At 36.0% G+C, this 23,662-nt stretch overlaps 1 protein-coding gene across 1 annotated transcript in view; it reads right to left on the bottom strand.

The window, feature by feature from the left end:
- SPATA17 (spermatogenesis associated 17) overlaps window positions 1-23,662 on the bottom strand; it is an 89,636-nt gene that overhangs the window by 62,202 nt on the left and 3,772 nt on the right. The window contains exons 2-5 of the mRNA XM_054630204.2: window positions 23,406-23,495; window positions 21,149-21,230; window positions 15,549-15,599; window positions 7,764-7,867 (exon numbers count right to left, since the gene is read on the bottom strand). Coding sequence (XP_054486179.2) covers window positions 7,764-7,867; window positions 15,549-15,599; window positions 21,149-21,230; window positions 23,406-23,495 — 327 coding nt within the window. The remainder of the gene's footprint in view (window positions 1-7,763; window positions 7,868-15,548; window positions 15,600-21,148; window positions 21,231-23,405; window positions 23,496-23,662) is intronic.

The following is a 23,662-nucleotide window of genomic DNA, read 5'->3' as shown; positions in this document are numbered from 1 at the left end:
TCTCTCTGACATAAATGGGAAATGATAAAGTGAGTCTAATCTCAAAAGCCTTTCACTGGGTCCAGCAGTGCCAAAGAACACTTTATTTTGTTTGGCCTTCCTTAACATTCTGATATCTCTGAGCATTTTGCTGAATTGTGAGTAATGCTACTTATTTGATAAAGAGTTATGAAGTATGGGAACAGTAACTGGCAACTTTCTAGCAGCACTCAGACACAGGATTTTACACTATGATTAAAAACCAAAATAATGATGTTAGATCAAATAGGCTGTTGTGTGCCAACTAAGGAAAAAACATTCCTGTCTTTTGATTTTGATTTTGGTTTTGGTTTTTTTGGTTTTTGGTGGGGTTTTTTTGGTTTGGTTTGGTTTGGTCTTTGTTTCTTTGGAGACCTCAAAAATAAGCTACATTATAGCATGCTCTGGAAAATACACATGTATAAATTAAGTACTCAGTGATGTACCTACAGATAAACTCACATATGAGCTGGAATACTTGGATAGCATAGAGCAAACTTAGTTATATAATTGTATATAAAGTGCTTCTACAAATAAATTAAATATCCAATTTTCTTATGTAACACCTGAATTAATACATTTAAATTTTATGCTTCATTATTAAACTGAAAATAGCACAACAAAAAGAACCATCACCTTATTTTAATAACAATAGAAATGCTTAAGTGAGTTGAGTTCATGGCACATAATATCTGTCATACTTCTAATGACCTAAATAGCTGAAGTGACTATGGCACATGAAAAATATTTATATACTTCTTCAGGAGTCTTTAGTCTTCAAGTGGTAGAGCCCTTGCCTGATAACCTCGTATAGCCTGTATATAGATGGCCTGTCATGTCTCTGCAATTAGATAAACCAGAACTGCTATAATGTAATCAGTTACAACCTGAAAATTATATTTTGAAAATCAAGTTTATTAATATGTAATCTTTAGGTAATCATATTTATCCTCCTAATTTACACAATATTTATGATAGTCTACATGTCCTTGAAACAGGGAACAGGGACACTACACTATGAAAAAGTGGTCTAGCTGCTGGAGTTCATAAATTTTGTTCAGCTTTGGATGAGTTCAAAGAATTGCCATGTAAGAAAAGCCTTACAGAGGGAATTTATCTGATTATGGCAGTAATAATTACCCAGCTGTTTATTGCAGATAGAGAAATAATTCATGTAGGCAATAGGCCGTGGTGGCAATGACACTCCGCATTTAGTAAATATGCAAACTGTTCATTTCTAATTAACCAAGCTAGAGGATGCCCTTATTAAATGTATAAACTAAAAGTGCCTTCCTGACAAGTGATGAATTGTTACATTGCACAAACTCTTGCCACAGAATTACTGGAGTGAACTTGGGGCTTAACTTCATTAAGAGATCTTGTGGGATAGTTAAATGAGGATGGACAGCATAACAAGACCTACCTGACAGTCAATGATATGTTAGAGCTTAATGAAACTGTACCTCTTCCCCTTTTCTACTTATTTTACAGTGAAGATTCTTCTTCAGACAAAACAGAACACTGTGAAGTCTGTCTCTGTGAGACAGTTTAAAAGGCCATGATTAGTCAGTCTTTCTCCACAGAAAATTTTTTATGAGCTGTCAGTAATTCTAACAGACCTCTTACAAAATGAAATATCTACAGCACCTTCAAAGCTCACAGGTACAGAACTTCAAAATCTATCCTTCAATACTGTGTTGTCACACCTGTTTTATTTATCAAAACTAATCATCTACACCACAGACTATTTGGTCCAATGAGTGCACACAGTGATCTCAGATTTCTTTCTACATATTCAGATTCAAAACCAAAATTTCTTTGGATAGTAATGAAACAAAATTTCATGTTTAATCTGTTGATCCTAATGGTGTATTTAGGGCTATGTAAAAATACAGAGAAAATTCTGCCACATGTCATTGAAGACTTCAGTCTAAGCAGCTACTTATGTTACTTACAGTATTCATGTTTACTGCAAAATTTCAACCATAAAAACATGGTAAAGGCTGCTTCCACTCCTTGCTCAAAAAAGACATGGACAGAATAAATCTCATGAGGGATGTGAGCTGAATCTGTGTTGGAAATTCAGCTTCCTGTGTAAACATAATGGTTCATACCATAACCTCTCAGTACTCAAGAAATGCTTTCCCATGGAGTTAAAACAGGCCATTGACTGCTCTATAACTTTAGACACTTCATTTCCATTTAACTACCAACTCCAAAAGCTCATTTTTTTATATCTTACTTATCCTAACAGCGACAGGTTTTTGGCTACAGAAGTACTCCAGGATCCTCAATAAAGTGCAGTTTTAAGATTCCTAGAAATCTAGCAGTTCTGCCTAAAATCCTCTGGAAAAGGCATAGGTGTCTTAAATTATGTGACCTACCAATCCATGGTACCAAATTATTATTTAAATATGAGAAAGCATACTTGGCACTTGTCTCTCTTTCTGAGGCTCACAGAGAAAGCTGACAGGGTAAGTTTACATCCAGAAAATTCAAATTACAGGTAAGTAAGTTAAAAAGCATAATGTATTTCCTCTCCATATCTTTGAAGACAAGTAAAAAAAGATGGGTTGAAGATAACATAGTAAATTAAACATCAAGTGAGAGACAACATTACAAAAATGAGGGCTTTATTGTTACAAGAATTCTAAGGAGCTGTGTGAAAGGCTTTGGCACTAATTGAAAATAGACTACAGAATCAATTGCTTCTGCAGTCAATGATGAGGAACACTTTAATTGAATTATAAGACAATATATACATTCTTCAAAACACTTTGACACTTGAGAAAATGGTCAGTACCTGGACTTAACATTATCAAAAAGGAACTGACAGGTGGAGGCTGAGAGATTTCTCCTGATATTACTGTGACAAAGAACAATTTATTTCAAGCCCATTCCATGGAAATAGCTACACCTCAAAACTTTTAAGAAGCCAAGTACTTGCCATGTTAGAAAACACACTCCAGAAATGGTAATGTAATCTAGAATAAGATAGACAATCTTACTTTTTCCCATACTGCCTTCTCAGGCATATTTACAGAATAGCTAAACATTGGATTAGATCACCAGCAACATGTAAGTACTCTTTCATTTCACTCTTCATTAGGGTTATAAAAAATCAAGCTGCACAAATGATTCGTGAATGCACATATTGCCAAAGAAGTGATTTTTATCGCTTTCTATTTTCTGACGTGTCTTGAAGACCTGGAGGTTTTAATGATGACTGTGAAATTAAATCTGCTGATAGAACAGCTAGTCAAACTTGGATCAAAGCCATACTCTGCAGGGCCATGCACTACTAATGCCAACAATGGAAAGAATAATTTGGTGTTGATCCTGCAAGTGTGTGAAATTCCTGATTTATAAACTCAACTATGTTTACATAAACTATGATGCTTATTAAAGGTAGACTCAGGCCTTAGTTTGCTACCTTTAAGTCAGTGTTTATTCAGTAGCCAAAAAAGCTGAACTAACTGCCTTGATTACATAAGAACCTCAATGCCAGTACTTCGCCATTGCTTTGTTAGTTTTGTGATACTGCTTTCTTTACTCAGTTCTGTGCCTAGGGAAAAAATTTAAGTGGTGCCATTCATCAGTAAATGGACCAATACATCCCAAAATCTTATCTCTACTTGCACACCTGACATGTAGCAAAGTTCCTGTACTATAGTTTTTAAAGGCCAGTGTCTAGATAACCTCAGGCAAAGAACTGCAAGTTAATCACACAGTTGGGCGACTGACATCATCCATAAATTCTTCAGATATAATGGCACCAGCATGCTAATTTATGTGAACTGATGTCCATTTGCTTATCATGGACTAGAAACTGTTTCACATAAAACAAAATTCTAATGCATCATATGGAGTTATAGCCTATGCTAATTGCTTCTGGCGTATTTCCCCTTGTAACCATTTAGCCAGCTCTTGGAGATGGTAAATGCAGCTTTAAGAATGTTTCAAAAGAAAGAATTTTCCCTTAAAATTAAATACACTAACTGCCCTGAGAAGTAATGAAATTTACTCTCATGCATATATGTATAAATTAAACCATCCAACTAATCTAGATTGAGATGGAATACAGTATATATTTGTACTTAAATAAAAATGGATGCTACAGATGAGGATTTATTACTAAAATCTAAATAACAAAATATAGTCAAATAAATATTTAAGAGCAAGGTTCTTACTTGCTTCATTAAGAACTTCCTATATCTTTTAGGCAAAAGAGAACTCAGGACTAATGAACCCATTTCATCACTACACTGAAGCTAAACTGTACAAGTGTTAAAAGTCTGAGTATATCCTTGTGTAGACAGAGTTTAGGGTTCAAATTTGCTCTTTTTCATCTCTGAAGGGATTCTTTCAAGCACCTCTCAACATAACTCCTAGAAACTTTACTGGGGACACAGCACCCATCAGACCTAGTGGTTCTGTAGCAGTGGGAAGTAATAGGAATGCTGCAGGAATTTAGCCAATCTGGGAGCTAAAGCTGAGAGTAATCTTCAGTTTGTACAAAGGCAGTGCCTTAAGTCTGTTAAGTCTAACAGAGCCATAACCAGTCTGTTAAGTGAGTGGAAACTCACACATAATATGACTATTATTATTTAATTATATTTTAGGTCAATTTCTGTTAAACCAATTTCTGTTAAACTTAATTACATCCCTCTATGGCTTTAAACTGGGGCAGCTTCTATTAAGTTTACTTTCTCCTGGGGTTTTCACACTAAAGACAAATGATAAAGGTCTGGCTACTAAATGAGGGCAGCTATTAAATAAGGACAGTTTGTATTAAAGCTGAATGGTAAAGATGTGGCTACTGGTTGAGAAAACCACTTAGTACAACAAGTGTCCTTTATTTAAAAAAAAATAGCGTAAAGAAGGAATGAGAAGAAAATAAACTTTGGTCAATAACTCGTATTCTTACAAGAAACTTAACAGAATGTCCATAGTTTCATGAGAACTTCCTCTGAAGTTTCTCCTAGAAATGAGAGAGGGATGATTTGATTTGGGCTCCTCCTTAATGAAAAAGGAGAAAAATAGGTACAAATCCTGGCTCTGGAGTCCAAAAGATGGAAGGACTTGCAATGTGATTTTAGATAAGTGTTGACAAATAAAAATTCTGCCAGTGTTACTCTAGAATAGATAAGACAGAAAACTGTACAGTGTAGTTCAACTCAAAATTACATTATAATTCTAGAAAGAACAAATTGTAAACAAATTTTTGAAATTAAAAATATCTTATGCTTTCTTTGTGCGAGAGGCAGGGCCAGTTTCATGTATTCATGTGCATTATGTTATGTTCCACATTATGCTGCTTTATGGAGTTCTAGAGATGTGAAAACCTCAAAGGCAGTCTAATCTGAGTGCACAAGTGTATCAATCTCTCTGTCCATCAACAAGTAAATTTCCATAATGTTGATGTTGTAATAAAACCCAGCCATTTCATAAATGCATTCCTTCTATTTCTGACAATTCCTCATGTTTTTTACAATGCACAGTTGTAATTATTTTTATATGCAAAATTGTTTATGAAAAGTGAGGTTATACTTGTCCAGAGCCAATGTGATGGCTAATGAAAATATGAGGAGAATCTTTCTTTCACCTGGCTCAATATTCCACATAAGAAACACAGTGGGCCACCTTGGAGCCAAAGTAGTTGGCAGCAACTTAGCCCAATGACAGGAAAAATCTGTTTGGCTGAGGGCCTACACCTAATCCTCACTAAACATCTGTTAGATTTCATAAGAAGAATGTTGAAGGTGATATACATACTAGTTTTCAAATGTACCCCAGTGAAGGGATTACTGCAGTGATTCTTGATTGCACTTGGCAACTCATGCATTTTAAAAATTGAAACAATAATAAGATCCGTTTGTCCAAATTAGCTCAACAATAAATTTTTAACTTTTTTAAACTGAAAAGATGGATTTTTTTACCTGAAAGACATGTATTTCTGTGAACTCTGGAATACAGGACTGAAATTAGCAAAATATCAATATATCAGTTGCCAGATAAGAGCTCACACAGACCAACTTTGACATATTTTGATGTACCTGAAGTCGAACTGCTCATCTTACCTGTTAAAGAGCACAAAAGTATTTCTTGATTCAAATATCTATGCAGTATGTAAGCTTTATGGTTTTCAATGGTTTTTAACCTAAACTAAATACTAGGGAATTTGATCAACATGTCAAATTACTGAAAACCAAATATTTTTGTAGTCTTCCAAAGTAAGGTATACCCAGAAGAGATCTATAGTGGGTGTGGAGAAATAAAATACAAAGCTCCAGCCAATCCATGCTCACGGTGAAGGAGGAATACCACTTGCTATCTTGTTTTGTTGGCACACATCAAAGTAACAAGTTATGAGCCATGGTCTAGGTTTAGGCAGGGAATGAAGAGTGATAGAACGATTATGGACAGAGAAGCAAGTTCTGATTTTGCAGTTCATCCAGTGATACGGATTTTAAACCAGAGAAGTTATGGCTTCACTTATTTTCCAAGATTTAGTCTAGTCTTCCTAGGATTCTACCGTTTCAAGAAGAGAGAATATTTCAAGGATTTCAGATCAAGACACCATTGAAGCTATAACAGAATGTTTAAGTCTGGCTTTGCTGAGTTGTGACCTAACTTTCTGCACAGAATACACTTAAATGAATAATAATGAGAGATCAGAGATAGGTGACTATCAGTATGGTTCATTATAGGTAACAATGTAATGCACAAGAAATAATGTTATGAAAAAGAGGATATAGTACCAGCTGTGCTGTGGAAGAATAATATACTTATTAACCAGCATAAAAGAAGCTGGATAATCCTGGTTTTTTTCATGTATAACTTGCATATGCTGCTCTATGTAGCAGTCTTTGCCATGTGATTTAGACAAGATTTCTAGAAATACTGGTTTATGAGACTCCCTTATATTTCTGTGCTTGAGAAAGCAAAGATTTGTCTGAGATGTTCTGAATGGCAAACCCTGCATGGATTTTGTCCAATAGCTTTCATTTACACTGAGACAGTACTGATCTTGGTCACCCAGCATTTCATCTGTTTGTTTCCACTGTTATCTGAGTAATGGTCATGGATCAGGATATCAAATCCATTAGAGGGAAATAATTACCTCTATTTTAGAGAGGTTTCAGCTTAAGTACAGGGAAAGACAACAGATGTATAGGAGAAATAGTGTAAGAAAAGTTCTAGACAGAAACCTGACAAGCTATTGGTTCTCTTCTGTAACTATGAAAAGGATCTGCTTTATTGTATCCACACCAGTATCTTTCCCAATTAATATTCATAGTATGGCTCATGAAACTTAAATTCAGATTTGCCCTTGCATTCATTGTCAATAATCCATATTCAAAACAAATTATAAAAAGAAAATTTTGGTTAGCTTGTGTATACTAAGGAAAAATAATCTAGTTCAACAAACCCTATTTAAGGCATAATAACTTACAAGTTCTGAGCATAGGTGAAGAGCCAAATCTATTTTTCTTAAACTAGTACAAACCCAGAACACACCTAATGAATTCAAAGAAATTATTCTGAATTCATAACAGTGTAAATGAGAACAGAATGTGGTGCAGCATGAATAGGCATAGGATAAAGAGAATGATAACTGATAAATATATTTGATAATGGAGGGGAACCTACACTCAAAGAAATAGTTTAATTAGTGCCACAAACTTTCTGCAAATAAAAGAATAGTAAATGAATGCTTTACCACACGGAGCTTTTATCTTTACCTGACAAGCTCGTTATTCACAGAAACAGCAGTCAGGTATTTCTTCAGTGCATAAAAATTATGGATATACTTGCGAACGTAATAGCCTCGCCACGTTTTCTGGATCTGGAGGAAATAAATACTTTCTTAGTATATTTCAAATCAAAATTTTGCATGCATATTAGATATATGTACTAGATCCCAAGTACCTCTTTCCTTAAAAGTGATACCAAGTAGAAACACTGATAAATTTCAATGAAGAAATTAGTGTAGGTTGTAACATATTGTAGCACTGAGTCACCCCTCTACCAACATCTACTGCTACACTTTCACCTTTGTGCTCTGCAAAGGTCTAAACTGAATAAAGGCCTTCCCAAGAACTCAATGAATCAGACTTCCTGGAAAGTTCATTTATAAATTGCAGTTCTTTCATCTCCAATGTAAAATGATTCATGTCTATTTGTTCCACATTAGTTTCATTTTTCTCAAGAAATACTATTCTCTTGCATAACAGAAAAAGCCTAACCTAGAGAAAGTCTAACCTGGAGAAGAAAAGCTCTTTATCTGTAGCTAGTTATAAAGTTGTAGTATGAATAGAAATTAGGCAGCATCGTCCAACAAAAAGGGTTAATATTTTGGTGCATTTTGAAAAGCGTCATTTGGAAAAAAAAAAAAAAGACAAAGAAAAAATAACAGAGGAGAAAAAAAAATACTTAGTCTACCCAACTTTCCCCAAGAACAGATTTAAACTGAAGGTTTAAATGTTTTTAAACCTTCTGATACTTGAAAATTCTAATCATGATGTTTCTGAAATCATTACCTGTTTACCAGCTATGTGCTTTTTGGCATGGAAAAGTGAGCATTAAGAATGGACAATTAAGCATTGGGATGGGCTGCCCAGGGAGGTGCTGGAGCCACCATCCCTGAAAGAGTTTGAGAAACAAATGAACATGGCACTTAGTGCCATGGTCTAGCTGACAAGGTGGTGATCAGTCAAAGGTTGGACTCAATGACTTTAGAGGCCTTTCACAACCTAAATGATTCTGTTATTCTGTAAAAAAACAAAGGAGTCCAGGACAGGTGGGCAAGCCTCAAAACAGAGATCTTGAGGGCACAGGAACAGACTGTCCCTGAGTGCCGAAAGATCAGTCATTGGGGTAAATGTCCAGCCTGGCTGGGCAAGGAGGTTTTGGAGGTACTTAGGAATAAAAAGAGGATGTATCAGCATTGGAAGGAGGGTCAGGTCTCTAAGGAAGTATTCAAGAAGGCTGCTGGAGCATACAGAAAAAAAATTAGGGAGATCAAAGCTCATTTTGAACTTAGAATGGTGACTTCTGCAAAGGATAATAAAAAATGTTTTTACAAATACCTTAATGCTAGAAGGAAGGGTAAGACCAGCCTTTGTTCTTTATTGGACAAGGGAGGGAAGTTAGCATCTGCAGATGAGGAGAAGGCAGAAGTGCTTAATGCCTACTTTGCCTCAGTTTTTAGTGGGAAGATGACTTGCCCTCAAGACACCTGCCTGCCTGGAATGGTTGATGGTGTCAGGGAGCAGAATGGTCCCCCCATTATCCAAGAAGAGGCAGTCAAAGAACTACTGAAATGCTTGGATGTTCATAAATCTATAGGACCAGACGGGATCCACCCCAGGGTATTGAGAGAGCTGGCAAATGAGCTTGCAAAACCACTCTCCATCATTTACCAACAGTCCTGGCTCACTGGTGAGGTTCCGGATGACTGGAAGCTGGCCAGTGTGACACCCATTCACAAAAAGGGTGCAAAGGAGGATCCTGGTAATTATAGACCAGTCAGGCTGACCTCAGTACCTGGCAAGATAATGGAACAGTTTATATTAAGTGCCATCACACAGAATTTACAGGATGGCCAGGGTATCAGACCCAGTCATCATGGGTTTAGGAGGGATAGGTCATGTTTTACTAACCTGGTCACCTTTTATGACCAGGTAACCCACCTAGTGGATGCAGGGAAGGCTGTAGATGTTGTTTATTTGGATTTCAGCAAGGCCTTTGACACTGTCTCCCACAGCATACTCCTAGACAAGCTGGCAGCCCGTGGCTTGGACAGGAGCACTCTTTGCTGGGTTAGGAGCTGGCTGGATGGCCGGGCCCAGAGAGTGGTGGTGAATGGTGCTGCATCCAGCTGGCAGCCAGTCACCAGTGGTGTCCCTCAGGGGTCTGTGCTGGGGCCAGTTCTGTTTAATATTTTTATTGATGACATGGATGAGGGTTTAGAGTCTTTCATTAGCAAATTTGCAGATGACACTAAGCTGGGAGCGTGTGTCGATCTGTTAGAAGGATGGAGGGCTTTGCAGAGGGACTCAGAACGGTTGGATGGATGGGCAGAATCTAATGGGATGAAGTTCAATAATTCCAAGTGCCGAGTCCTGCATTTTGGCCACAATAACCCCCTGCAGCATTATAGGCTGGGGATGGTGTGGCTGGACAGTGCTCAGGAGGAAAGGGACCTGGGGGTGCTGGTTGACAGTCGGCTGAACATGAACCAGCAGTGTGCCCAGGTGGCCAAGAAGGCCAATGGCATCCTGGCTAGTATCAGGAATAGTGTGGCCAGCAGGAGCAGGGAGGTCATTCTTCCCCTGTACTCAGCACTGGTGAGGCCACACCTTGAGTATTGTTTCCAGTTCTGGGCCCCTGAGTTTAGGAGGGACGTTGAGATGCTTGAGCGTGTCCAAAGGAGAGCAACGAGGCTGGTGAGGGGCTTGGAACACAAGCCGTATGAAGAACGACTGAGGGAGCTGGGGTTGTTCAGCCTGGAGAAAAGGAGACTCAGAGGTGACCTTATCACTCTCTACAACTTCCTGAAGGGTGACTGTGGTGAGCTGGGGGTCGGTCTCTTTCTCCGGGCAACAACAGACAGAACAAGAGGACACAGTCTCAAGCTGCGCCAAGGGAGATACAGGCTAGAATTAAGGAGGAAGTTTTTCACAGAAGGAGTAGTCAAATACTGGAATCATCTACCCAGGGAGGTGGTGGAGTCACCATCCCTTGATGTGTTTAAAAAAAGACTGGATGGTGCCATGATCTAGTTAAGGTGTTAGAACATGGGTTGGACTCGATGATCTTAAAGGTCTCTTCCAACCTAGAAATTCTGTGATTCTGTGAATTAGGTAAAAAGCTAGCAGGCCTGCCATTTGTTGAGTTATATTTATCCCTGTGCCATGACATGTAGAGCTGAAAGATGTAGGCTGCTCTTGCTCCTGATTCTCCTCGCCATAAGAGGTCAGTGTATTCTGGATGTCTACATCTGAAAAACAGACTAACCATCTTTTCCTCTCTTCTCAGGGTCTAGCTCCTCCATATTTAAATCCTTCCATCCTTGAACTTATTATTAATTTTCCTGCAAAATATTCTTTACTTCATTGCATTTTGTCTCCTTTTTTCTCAATATTTTTCTACTTTAGTATCCCAATTTCTATCTTCTAGTCTGCAGTAGCTTCATTTGCTACAATATCCATCTCTTTGACCTTTATAGCTTTGAAATCTTAAAAGACATAACAGCTGAAAGGCAGAATCTACATTTAAAAAGCAAGAAGTTGGAGGTTTTACTATCCAGAAGCAAGTATCATCTCTATCTCCTTATCTAAATGAATAGAAAAGTAAAATGTTGCAATGTACTAAGAGCTCTCCTTTTCCTGTGAGCCCCTAGCTACCAGACTTTTCAAGAAATTATACACTTCATTGTATCTATAAGGAACATTTTTTTTTAAATCAACCTTTCTCTTTCCAGAACCAAGGGATGACTTTTTAAGTGGAGTGAAACCCGTGTTTGTGCTATTTGGCTTTTTTTCTTAGCCTACCTCTTTCTAAATAAGTACCTAAAAAAAAAATAAATAAAAAGGGGAAGGCCATGTCATGGCTTTTGTGTTTGATTCAGGAAGAAGGCAAATTTAAAAAAGCTGCCAATTGCCCAGATTATCAGTAACCATTACACTCAGTAATTTCAGAATATTTATCATCAAGTCTTGGGAGTGCTCTTCAGTAACAGGCAAAACTCTCTCTGCTACTAGGAGTTCCAGCACAGTCTAATTCTGTACCACTGTGACAACTGACAAAAGTATGCAATTTTTCCACCTCCAGACTTTTACCGGAGCCATCTAAAATGACACCAACTAAAGCAGGGCTGAAAATTTCATACTTTGGCACCACTTTGCATTCTCAAACCCCCAAACACTATTCTTCAAAGTAAAAACCAACATTTGGCCTCAACTGATGGCACCTTGCGGTACAGTTATAATTATCCTTTTATGCAAGATTTAACAAGAGAATAAGAATCACAGAAAAGCTCTCAGTAATTCTTTATGTGTTAGTTATTAAGAATAACAAAATATTAACTTCCAGTGTTAAAATGTTCTTCTATTTCCCCTTTGTGCATCAGCATGGAATTTCCTCCCTTTCCAAATAAGACTTAAAACGAATTTCAAAAGTTGTATTTTTTTTACCTATGTGTTGTTATTTGTTTATGATTGGCTTTGTTTGGTTTGGTTTTTTTTTTTTTTTGGTTGCTTTTTGTTGTTGTTGTTGTTGTTGTTGTTTTGCTTTGCTTTGCTTTGCTTTTGGGTTTTTATGGTTTTGGTTTTTGGGCTTTTTTGGGATTTTTTTTTAAGTGAAAAGGGTTTGGACCTCTACATATTGTTATAATATGAACAAATAAGAGTTCTGGGAACAAGAAAGGTTCTGGACATGCTGCTTTGCACTAGGTGATAGTAAATTTCATATTCTTTGCAACACTACTTTCTCATACACAAGCTTATTGGGTTAAAAAGGAATAGAGAAAGAGCAGAGAATGAGTATGCCTTCAGAGATCTGGGATTAAGCAAAATCCTTTGCATGCGAATAAGGATCTTAGCTTTATTTTTTTGTTTGGCTTCAAAATTTCTCAACAAGAGCAACTTGGCTCCCATATAGCCATGTGCTCATTAATGCAGGATTATGGTCCCTTTGAAACTCTTTCTGACAGTCTTCACCTCACAGTTATAAATGCAGAACTGGATATTTCTGGGTTAAAGGATCAAAACTCAAACTGAAAGACAAAAGGCTCAAATAGTATAAAGCTATAATTACCTCCAATGGGCTCCGTTTACCAATTAAATGCTGCACTCTACCTTTATTTACACCACTCTCTGTTTAGAATGAACTCACTGATTTCAACTGAATGAAACCTATGTAAGAAAAACTGCATTGTGTCTCAGATTATTTTATGCCTGACTTCTGTTTCCCTAATACTGTTTGTGAGTAATCCCAAAACTGAAGATTAATCTTTTTAGAAAAGACCATTTTTGAAAAGCCTTCTGATGATGCTCATATTTTCAATTTGAGAGTCCTAAATTTTTGCTTTTATAAAGAAGTATAATGTTATGACTGCATTTCTTTTTAATTCCAAGGTGAACATTTAAAAAATTCTTGAAAAAGAAGAGACAAGTGTGTGTATGCCCTTCAAAGTAATTAGCAAGTTTCAACAGTGATTGGTACAAAACAATTATTGTCATTGATCAGCACTGAACAGATAATTTTAAACAAAGTCATTGTGTGCTCAGCAGATTACAGCTTGTTAACGGGCAAGTTCTAAATGACCTCTTAAGCTAGTCAAATCAATGATGCATATTCCTCATTAAGTAACATCAAAATGTAAGTGGTCTTATAAATAATGTTTATTTTAAGCACTAAAACAAATGGCAAAACCTTGATATATCAAAAGCCATCTGCTCGTGGAATTTTTTTTTGCCATAGGATTACTTCTGTTGCTGAAAATTTACAGGAACCTTAAATCTTCTAAGAGAGAGAATCATATTTTGCCTCAAAACTGAAAACGATTTAAACAAGATCTCTGATTTAATTTTAAAAGGTTAAACTGATAGCTCTGATTACAACCAAATGCAATCCAGAAGGACAAGATATGTAGACTGGCTTCAAAACCATGAGCATGTGTATGCTCTCGATACTTCAAATACCAAAATTGAAACTGCCTTTCTAAAGAGTGACTATAAACTGAAATAAATAGTCAATAACACCATAAGACAAAACAAAGTGCTTAAATAGAAGAACATACACAGTTATATTTTTGGAACACTGAGTTATATTAATAATGAATCAAGCTCATGATGAGTGAATATAAGGAACTGTTGGCTTAGGAAGCCTGAAGTTCGAGCACACATGATCTGTGCAGAAATGCAACAGGCCTGATTTGCTATTGGACCTTGATTAGCTCTTCAAGAAATACAGGACAGAACAAAACACAAAAGCATTCAGTGCTTCAGACTGGTAGCATTAAAAGTCTCCTCTGCAGATATGGCTGCACTAGATTTAGATAGAGGAAAATCAGATTCTGACATTTGCAACTAAATAAAGATCTGTTCTATTGTTTTCTACTGATTTAAATTTCCATTAAAGAAAAGGACATGACTGAAAAAATGGTACTTTGAAGATTTATATCACCTAATGATTCAACATTATATTTCCATTACAAATGAATGGGAACACATTCAATTTCTTTTAAAAATGAAAGTCCAAATGCAAAACTCCACTTGACTAGAATACATAATTACCTCTGAAATTTGGTCTTCAAATATCTTCTGGAAGTACAGAGGCAACTTTTAAGAGCTGGCTTACATCTTACGTTTTCTCACTGATCTCAGCTGCATGAGTAAATAGCATTTATCTACTGCGGAATACTTTCAAACTAGCTAAGTAAGGAATGAACTATAACAACAACAAAAAGGTACATTTGTGAGGTATTAAACTGCTGTTAAATACCTTCAGCTCTTTAACATGCACCAAATATGATTCTACTTTGTGCATTTGAGAGAACTAGAACTAAGCAAAACACCTGATGAGTACAGGTCTCTTGACTCTGAGTCATTCTGGACTCAGAGAGGCCACAAAATTAAAATCCATCCCGACAATTTTCTTACTCTATATGAGCTTCCCTGTGTTAATCCCTGGGTTAATCTCCATTGTCACCATATTCCTACATTTGGTAGAATTCAAAAGGTAAGGTGCCCAGCTTAAAAGATACAGGCTTCTAAAGTAAAGCAGTTTTATATCACAAAATGAAAAAAATAAGCAACATAAAGAGACCTAATCACAAAAATTATTTTATGTTTTCCCCATATTTGTTTTACATATTTGTTCAAGTGCAGTTTCAAAGTTCAGGAAAAAAAGCTACTTTCTAGTTATATATGTTTTGCAGTTTCACCCACAACAAACTTCATTGGCTGTCAATTCATTGACGTTCAAGGTCTGTTTATACATTTCTTCATCTAGCAAAATTCACTCTTAATATCATCAATGAGTTCAGTTCCACCTCTGTGTTTAAGCAATGAAATTGTCCTGTGTTCTCTAACTCTTGAGATCCAATACAGCAAATACCATACACTAACAAGAGAAAAAGCACAGCCACTTCAACAAGCTTAAAAGCCCTGTAGTTTGTCAGAATTGCAAATATATGTCTACTTTTGCAGAACAAATGTTCTTACATTTGTAAGAACACTGGCAGATAGAATGTTGGGGGGTTTTATCAGTATCACACATGATAAGGTCCAATGGACATTTAAATGGGGCAAGACACATTGATATACCTCAAATTCAGCTACAGTTTTCAAATACAACCCTGACGACTTAGTGAAACTTTAATTTTTAACTATGTACTATTTCCTGCTGTTGCCATCAGCATATCAATCAAGTGTATATTATTCTGCTTTGCTCATTTTATTAAAAGCAAATTCGGAGCACAATTGACTTTTCATTTGTTTAACAAGTGAAGAAATATTTACCCTGACAGCCATTTCATTGTAGAATTTCTCCTTCTTAATAAAATATGCTCTCTGTGAATAAAAAAAAAAAAAAGATGGCACATATTTCAGTTACACAAAGACAGTCCTGCTATTTTTACATATAAAAGATAAGAATCTTTATACATAATACATAATAAGAGTTCTAGGCTAAGAGAGAATAAAATCAAACTTTGTATTGAAGAGATAGGCTTCCTAATACATAATGCAGGCTTAACCAGAAAAATCTATGGTAGTCAAACTAGGAGCTAATGGAGATATATGATCATAAAATGCTCTCCGCTGAGTTTGATAATCAATGGTGCTCTACTGAGAGTAGAATAACAAAGCAGAAATATTCACAAGTGCTGGTGACATGTAGTATTGTATGATTTATTCACTGGGGTTCTTTTAGCCAAAACTCACAGAAACATAAAAGGAATTCATATTTCAAGATGTCTGGTTTAATGAAAAATTCAGAGAAATGCTGTCTTCAGTCGAAATCGTTCAAGGATACGGATGCAGTGATGGAGCAAAATTGTGCCTTCCAACCATCTGTACTAAATGTTATGTACTTAGCTGCCTCCCGAGTTATCGTTGGGAATTTTGTTTCATTTAATATGCATTTTAACATCATAAAATCATAAATACAATGATACCATGTTACAGTGAATCCCCTGATATAGAAAACATTTCCTGAAGTCCTGGTTTCCTTCCAATAAAGTAGAATTCCTCTCATAGTGAACGAATCCCCTATTATACTAAGCAATCACTTGGCAGCATAGGTTATTTTAATGGATACATCACTTTAAACTAAGCTTTCACATCTGTTCCGCCCTCTAATTACAAATGCAAAATGAACATAATTCACAATTGTATCATAAAAAGTAAAATATAAGTACTTTGAATGCAAGAGTATGTCCTTTATTTAGCACAACATGCAGCTTTTATGTGTTTCTCATGTTTTAGACACAAATCAAAGGCAAAAGTGCTTTCCCCTGATATAGTGATTTTCTCCCCCATGGCAAACAGGAATTCACTATAAAAGGGTTTCACTGTAATTAGTGTTATTTGAATTGCCTAGTCTGATCCAAAGCAAATTGTCTGTGGAGAGCAGCAGGACTGGATTATTTATCAACAGTCTGGGCAATTAAGAAACAGTTGGCTGCAATATGTTATTTACAAATGAACACAATGATGCTACTTCATTTTAAATTCTCTTTCTTCATTACATTAAGCAAGGCATAATTCCTGCAGTTTAATTAAGGTGCATTTTAAATGCTCACTTTAATATCATACCAATCTACTAATAATGGAAACAGTACAAAAGATATTTCTTATATGAAAGAAAACTGCAGAATTGTTAAAGTTCAAAGAAGTTTCACATGTACGTGTGGATGTGCATACATACACATAGATATATACATATATATGTATGTATGTATTCAAGGGAAAATCTACCCCAAATGTACAAATTAGAATAAATAATGGACTGTCTCTCTTCCCTTTATTCTCCATAGGTATTTACTGAGTGATACTAACTGTAGATAGCTATCCCTCAACTGCTTGGTTAAATTGATACAATTTTGGGTTGCAGCTCATCTTTTCTTTCTTTGGAAGGGAACGTAAGAGTTACCACACTACCAAATAGATAAAATACGTTTTAATGGAAGCTTAAAATGTTCCTAAGCTTAAAAACATTCATCAGACTTCTGTCCATCAGTGATTAAACGAAACAATTTTACACCTTTTTGTTTATTCTTCTCATATTTGAAAGCTGTGAGCACTTAGGTCTGAATGCATCCCATTTCACTGAAGAACATAATAAATTCGACACCTTACATCATTAATGCTCTTTATATCATCCATACTGAGAGACAATGTCGGACCACTTTGACTCTGAGCTTGGCCAGGTATTGAAGAACTCCCCCTAGTACTTACAAAAACAGTCAATGGCAACTAAGGTCTGATCTTGCACACCCCACATTCCTCATAGTAAGGTGTGAGGAATCCAGGCCTTACCCAACCACCACTTAAGAGGGTCACCCAAAACAAGAAGGAAGTTACACATTCCTGCTTTTCCTCAACTCTTGCTCTAAATCACAAGTCTCTCCAATGCAGAACTGCTCATGCAACTGTCCTTCAACTTTATTCTTGCACCAAAAGCCAAAGGCTGTGTCACCATCTAGGTTCTTTTACAAATGTAATTGCCCTCTGTTTTCTAATCCTGATTCGAAAATTCTGCTATTACAAATGATAGAGAAGGTGTCCATTGCTATTCACCAAAACAATGTGTCATAATTTAGTGTCATAATTTAGTGCTTCAACACAAGTCTACATTTATGTGCTCTACTAATAAGCAAAAGATTCTTTCCAGAACTGGGGCCTGCTTGTCCAGAAGACACTTTTCTTATGTTTAAGTGGAACTTCATGCAGTTCAGCCCATGCCCTATGGATTGCCCCTCATTTTTCACTAAGTGCCAATTCAAACGTGACACTGCCTCGTTGACTCTCTGGAAAGAATTACTTTCCCATCTCATCCATGTGCCATCTCTACTTCTGAGCCAGGATGTCTTTGTCATGAATTCTGACATTAGTATACAGGCCTTCCTACCAGCTTACCTTAAGCATATGTTTTCAAAATATATTTGAAGCCTTGTATACACAAACTTTTGTATACTTTCTCATTTTGCATTTAAAAACATGCTTGGGGATCATCTACAAATGTGCTCTGACTGGTGTCTTCTTTAGTTTTAAAGAGTTAATACAAAATGACAAATTCAAAGAATTTGAAGAATCAGGGATCTGACTGAGTTTGAGAATGAGATCGAGGTTGAGAGGAGGAAGCAACACGTGGTCTAAATTGTGAATGTGATCATAGTGTATTTTGGGGGGTTTTGTAGAGCAAATAGGTATTTGCCTAATTCCTATTGGACTGGAACTATTTAAAACTGGTTATTGACTTGAAGCTAAATCACTTATGGTGGTGCCAAACTACATAACATAAAATATTCACTTTTCTCAACTGCATCTCCTTCCAAAGTAAACTGAAAATATGGCCATCATGCATACCAGCCTCATATAATAATGAAATGTTACAATTCCCCTTGCTTTAGCAAATGATTCCTTGGAATTGAGAAAATAGTATTAAAGAAAAAATGATGCATAGTTTCTTTCATGTTCTGGTGTTTCCCTGGTTCTAAAATTTGTACCTTCCTGCAGGTCACGCAAACTTTCAGAATCCAACACAATCAATGTAACCAACTTGTTAAGAAAACTGTAGGAGGGCAGTTCTTAATTTTAGCTTGAGATTAATTAGGAAACAAAGCTTTATATCAAATCACTTTTATTTACAATAGAAAGGCACATAACTTTAATCATATAAATGCCATCAGTAGTTGCAAGTTTTTTTTAGGTTTTTTTACCAAATATATCTCTTAACAATCAAAGGAAGAGGCTCTGGAGGAGAAGCAAATGAAATACTAGTGGTGATGCACATATGGACAGCCAATCTGATGAGCCTCAGCCTTTGTTATTTTCCGCATCAGTACCATTCACATTTCACAATTTTGAATATAATCATTAAAATGATTTATTATCAAGCAATCATGGGTATTTTGTGCATATGCTTTGCCTTGTTTGCTGGCAGCAGATACCAATCCAATCATTATCAGCAGACAAATTTTAAAGTGACCAGTGTATTTAAGGAACTATCATGCCAAATGCATCATTGTCTTTCATAGTCAGGAGTCATTACAACAGTTACTAGCAAGAGTTCATTGCAAACATTGCCTGATCCTTTAACTTGAAAATTATATTAAGCTGCTGAGATTTCGCTTTTTACATATTCCGTTAATTGAATAAAGATAGTAAAATAACAAATATAAGGTATTAACTCACACTTTAAGTCCATCCCAAAATACACTGAATACAGCAGTCCAAAGGGAGTAGAATGTGCCTTTTTATCTCATACTTGTGTGGTACTCAGGTTGGCTTCCAATCAAGCTGTTCTATTTAGTCTTCTCCAATCAAAGTGATGGCAAAACAAAACAAAATGTAGTGTTTGAGAGGAAAAGATAATTTCCTGTGCTGATTGCTGTAAAATTTGTAAGCTTTCTAATGAGATTCTCTTCCTCTAGAGCCCTGGCTAGCACTGGATAAGCACTGGAATCCAGAAACTGGATGAATTCATCATCTGATTTAAAATGTGTGTATTAAGTTGCAGAATTTTTTGTCCTACATTGTTCCATGGACTTCAGATTTGGCAAGAATTTCAGTTATGTCTGTTTGAAGAACTAAATATTCGTAAGGCTTTATTGATTAAAGACATATTTATTTTACTTTTCAGAATTGTATTCAAGAACAGAAAGCTGAGCAGAGCTTTATGCTGTTAGCTCTCTCAGGTCTGTGATTACAGGCAATCTGTTTGATCACGTTGATTTCTTCCTTCCCTTGTTCCAGTGACTGCACAGATCCTTTCTTTTCATTAACAAATTTTAATATAGATTATCACGTCTCTCTTCTACAGAAGCTTTCCTAGATTAAACAAACCTTCCTTATACTCAGAATAATATTCAGCTGAAGTCCTACTTTTTTCAAAACAGATCCCAATGCAACCATGCAGCTATCTGCTCTGTATTCAAGAATTACTTTTAGAAGATGAGTGAAAACCTCAGACTGAAAGGATGGCTCATCATTTATCAGTTAAGCCAGTTAGTAAGTTGGAAGAGAGAAAATCTTTACACAGATTATTGATAGACTTGGGGAAAAAATAAATGATCTTTCAGGTATGCGAGTCCTGATACTTGAAAACATAATTTAGTAGGGTGTATGAATTTTGGTTGGTATTATATGGTTTATTTTAGCTCCTTTTTTACTTCTTTAATCATATGTTTTGACTTAAATCAGCAATTTAACAAAATTAATCAAGAATAAATGACTAACAAGTATAACAGTATTGTAAAACATTAATATAAATTGATAAATTAGTGAAGTAAATCACATATTTTATGTTAAATTATTTTCTTCTTAGTCCCCTAAACCTGATAGCAGAGGTTTTAGCTTGTGTGCTATCACACACATTCGCTCTCTTCAGGTCCATCACAGGAATTAGATCAACTACAACCTGCTTTGTGCCTTAAGGCAAGACCTCAAATACTTCTAGGTTCATTAAGTAAGAAATTTAAACCACTAAAACATAAAATAGCAATGTGTAGACACATTGGCTTATTTTATTTTCAAAATTAAAAGTTCTGCCAGAAAAAAGAAAAAAAAGGAAAAAAAAAAAGAAAAAAAAGAAGCAGCATCTTGTAAAACTCCAATCCTGCAATTAGTATCATGTGGGCAGATTTCTGCATGAGCAGTTCTCATTGCTGGTTTGGGGACCAACACTCCAGGGCTGCAAACACTTAAACACTGACTTATCTTGACTGTTAAGTGTAGGCTTGCTGAAATTAATAGTGCTTTTTATTGCAGTACAGTTAAGAGTGTGTCTGTGTGTATAAAAGATGGAGTTTCAGCTTTTTAATTTCATGATGAGTGAAGAAATTATTCATACGTATTCTACAAAAAACCAAACAAAATTTTAAAAAGTACTTTTCTACCTCCACTACTTCTATGAAGTTTTTTCTTCTTAGATAACCTCTCCACCACTTCTGTATCAAAGTCGCCATTTTGCTCAGATATCTAAAATGAGACATATTAACAAAGTAATTAGTTTTTCAGACTTCAGACCTATTAACTTTTAATGATAATAAAAATAACATACAGTGTACTATGCATCATACAAATGACCACTACAAGCATACTTTATGCATATACATGAATATATACATATACATATGCACACATACACACACACACACACACCCTTATATACATATATTTATTCATACGTACATACTTTTGGTTTTGGAAAACATAGGTTACTGTAAACTTACCTGTATACTATTAGGAAAGTTTAATGAAAAAGTCTTACAAATTTAATTTGCATAATAAATTGTTTCATTTTCATGGTTTTAACCAACAAATCTGACCAGTTCAGAATTTTTTCTGTCACATGCAACATTTTCACATACCATTATACCATTATACTATTTCATTATACCATTTTTAACTATTTGACAAAACCTACTGACACTTGAATTTTTAGATACTTTTTCACTTTTAGACACCTTTTTGCTTTTATAAAATTACACCTAGCTTAATTGTGAATGTTTACTTTGTCCTTAATGAATTAATTTTTCTATAGACATACATGTTGCTACTAAAAATTTCATAATTGATGTCACATAAACTTTTGCAGAAAATTATTGAATCATTACTTTGGGAAATGGAAAAAGCTGTACAAAGGATCATTCATACCACCTAACTATGGACATCAAACTTATAGGCTTGCACTGCACTCAGTGAAGGCAGTCTTTGGATAATTCAGAACACTAAGAATTGGCAAGATTGAGCCTGCGGTCCTAAGTAAGCCAGAGACAATCAAAGAATTATAGAATCAATCAAGGTTGGAAGAAATCTTCAAGATGATCTTGTCCAATTATACACCCAACAGCACCATAATCACCCCTAAATCATATTCCCAAGTGCCACATACAGACACATCTTGAACTTCAGGAGATGGCCGTGACTCTGCCATCTTCCCAGGCAACTCATTCCAATGCCTAATAATTCTTTTATTGAAATTTTTTTCTAATATCTCATCTGAACCTCCTCTGATGCAGCTTAAGTACATTTCTTCTAAGTGCACATAATGACTGCTGCCTATCTTCCTACGGGGGAAATATTGGCCATTAAGTAGCAAATGTTATTTAAGCTAATAATTCTTTAGGTTTCATACAGTAGGTCTGGATGATGTACAATTAATTCAAACAGGCAAGAGGTCAAACTAGAAGGTGTAACAATCCCTTCTCCCTCAACTGCCCTGTTTTATGAAAATACAGAAGTTTGAGCAGATGAGTTTGGACAGCTGGGTTTATGACATAAAAAATGGAAGAAGGCTTTCTGGGAGAATGGACCAACCAGAGTTTCCAGGAAATTTGTAACAATGTTATAAAATCATGGAATCACTAAGGTTGGAAACTACCTCCAAGATCAAGTCTGGTGTTGATACATCATTTCCCAGAACAAAGCTGGTGAAGAGCCTTGAAGGGGAGTGGCTGAGGTCACTTCTGTTCAGCCTGAAGGAGACTGAGGAGAGACCAGTGCAGTCCACACCTTCCCAACAAGTGGAAGCAGAGAGGCAGGCACTGATTGCTCTCTGGTGACCAGTGACAAGGAGGGAGGGTTGCAGCTGTGTTGGGAAGATTCACGTTGGATATTAGAAAAAGTTTTTCACTCAGAGGGTGGTTGGGCACTGGAACAGGCTTCCCAGAGAAGCAGTCACAGCCCAATTCTGCCCAAGTTCAAAAAGCATTTGGACACTGCTCTCATGCACATGGTATGACTCTTAGGATTGTCCTGTGCAGGGCCATGAGTTGGACTTTGAAGACACTACCTTGCAACTCAGGATATTCCATGTTTCTACATGAAAAGTCTCTGAAACAGCATATCCAGGGGACATCTAGTTATTTCTTTTTCTCCCACTCATAACAAGATTTCTTTAACAATACTGTGTATCTATTCCGTGCTTTCTAGCATCATGACTTTTTAATTGTGTTCAGTTCTAAAAGTAAAAAAAATTGTTATTTCTTACAATGACACAGCATATATTTAGTTCTATTGAAAAACTGGGTAACAGTTATTGCCTTTTTTTTCCAAAATGCTCCAATTCTATTAAAATCAAGTAATACCATGAGAAATTTTGAGGAAAAATTCAATGCTGAAACATGGATTACGATAGGCTTGATATACTACCTCAGATAGGCTCGGACACGGCATGCTCGAAACCAGCGCTGGATCCTGACAGCAGCTTTGTACTTTGTTTTCCTGTCTTCATCTATAGCTCTGAAAAAATATAAAAGTAGTAATATTTCTCAGCATGGTAATGTAGAACCAAAGCAAAAATATTATTCTAAATATGTTTTATTGTTGCAGCTTGGGATCCTTTTCACCAGGTTTTTCACTTTTAATTCTACATCAGTGCTAGTACAGAAAAATTTAATTTACATTAG

The sequence above is a fragment of the Agelaius phoeniceus genome, chromosome 3 (assembly GCF_051311805.1).
Source record: "Agelaius phoeniceus isolate bAgePho1 chromosome 3, bAgePho1.hap1, whole genome shotgun sequence".
In the NCBI taxonomy this organism is placed as follows: Eukaryota; Metazoa; Chordata; class Aves; order Passeriformes; family Icteridae; genus Agelaius; species Agelaius phoeniceus.
This window is presented reverse-complemented; position numbering and strand designations above follow the sequence as displayed.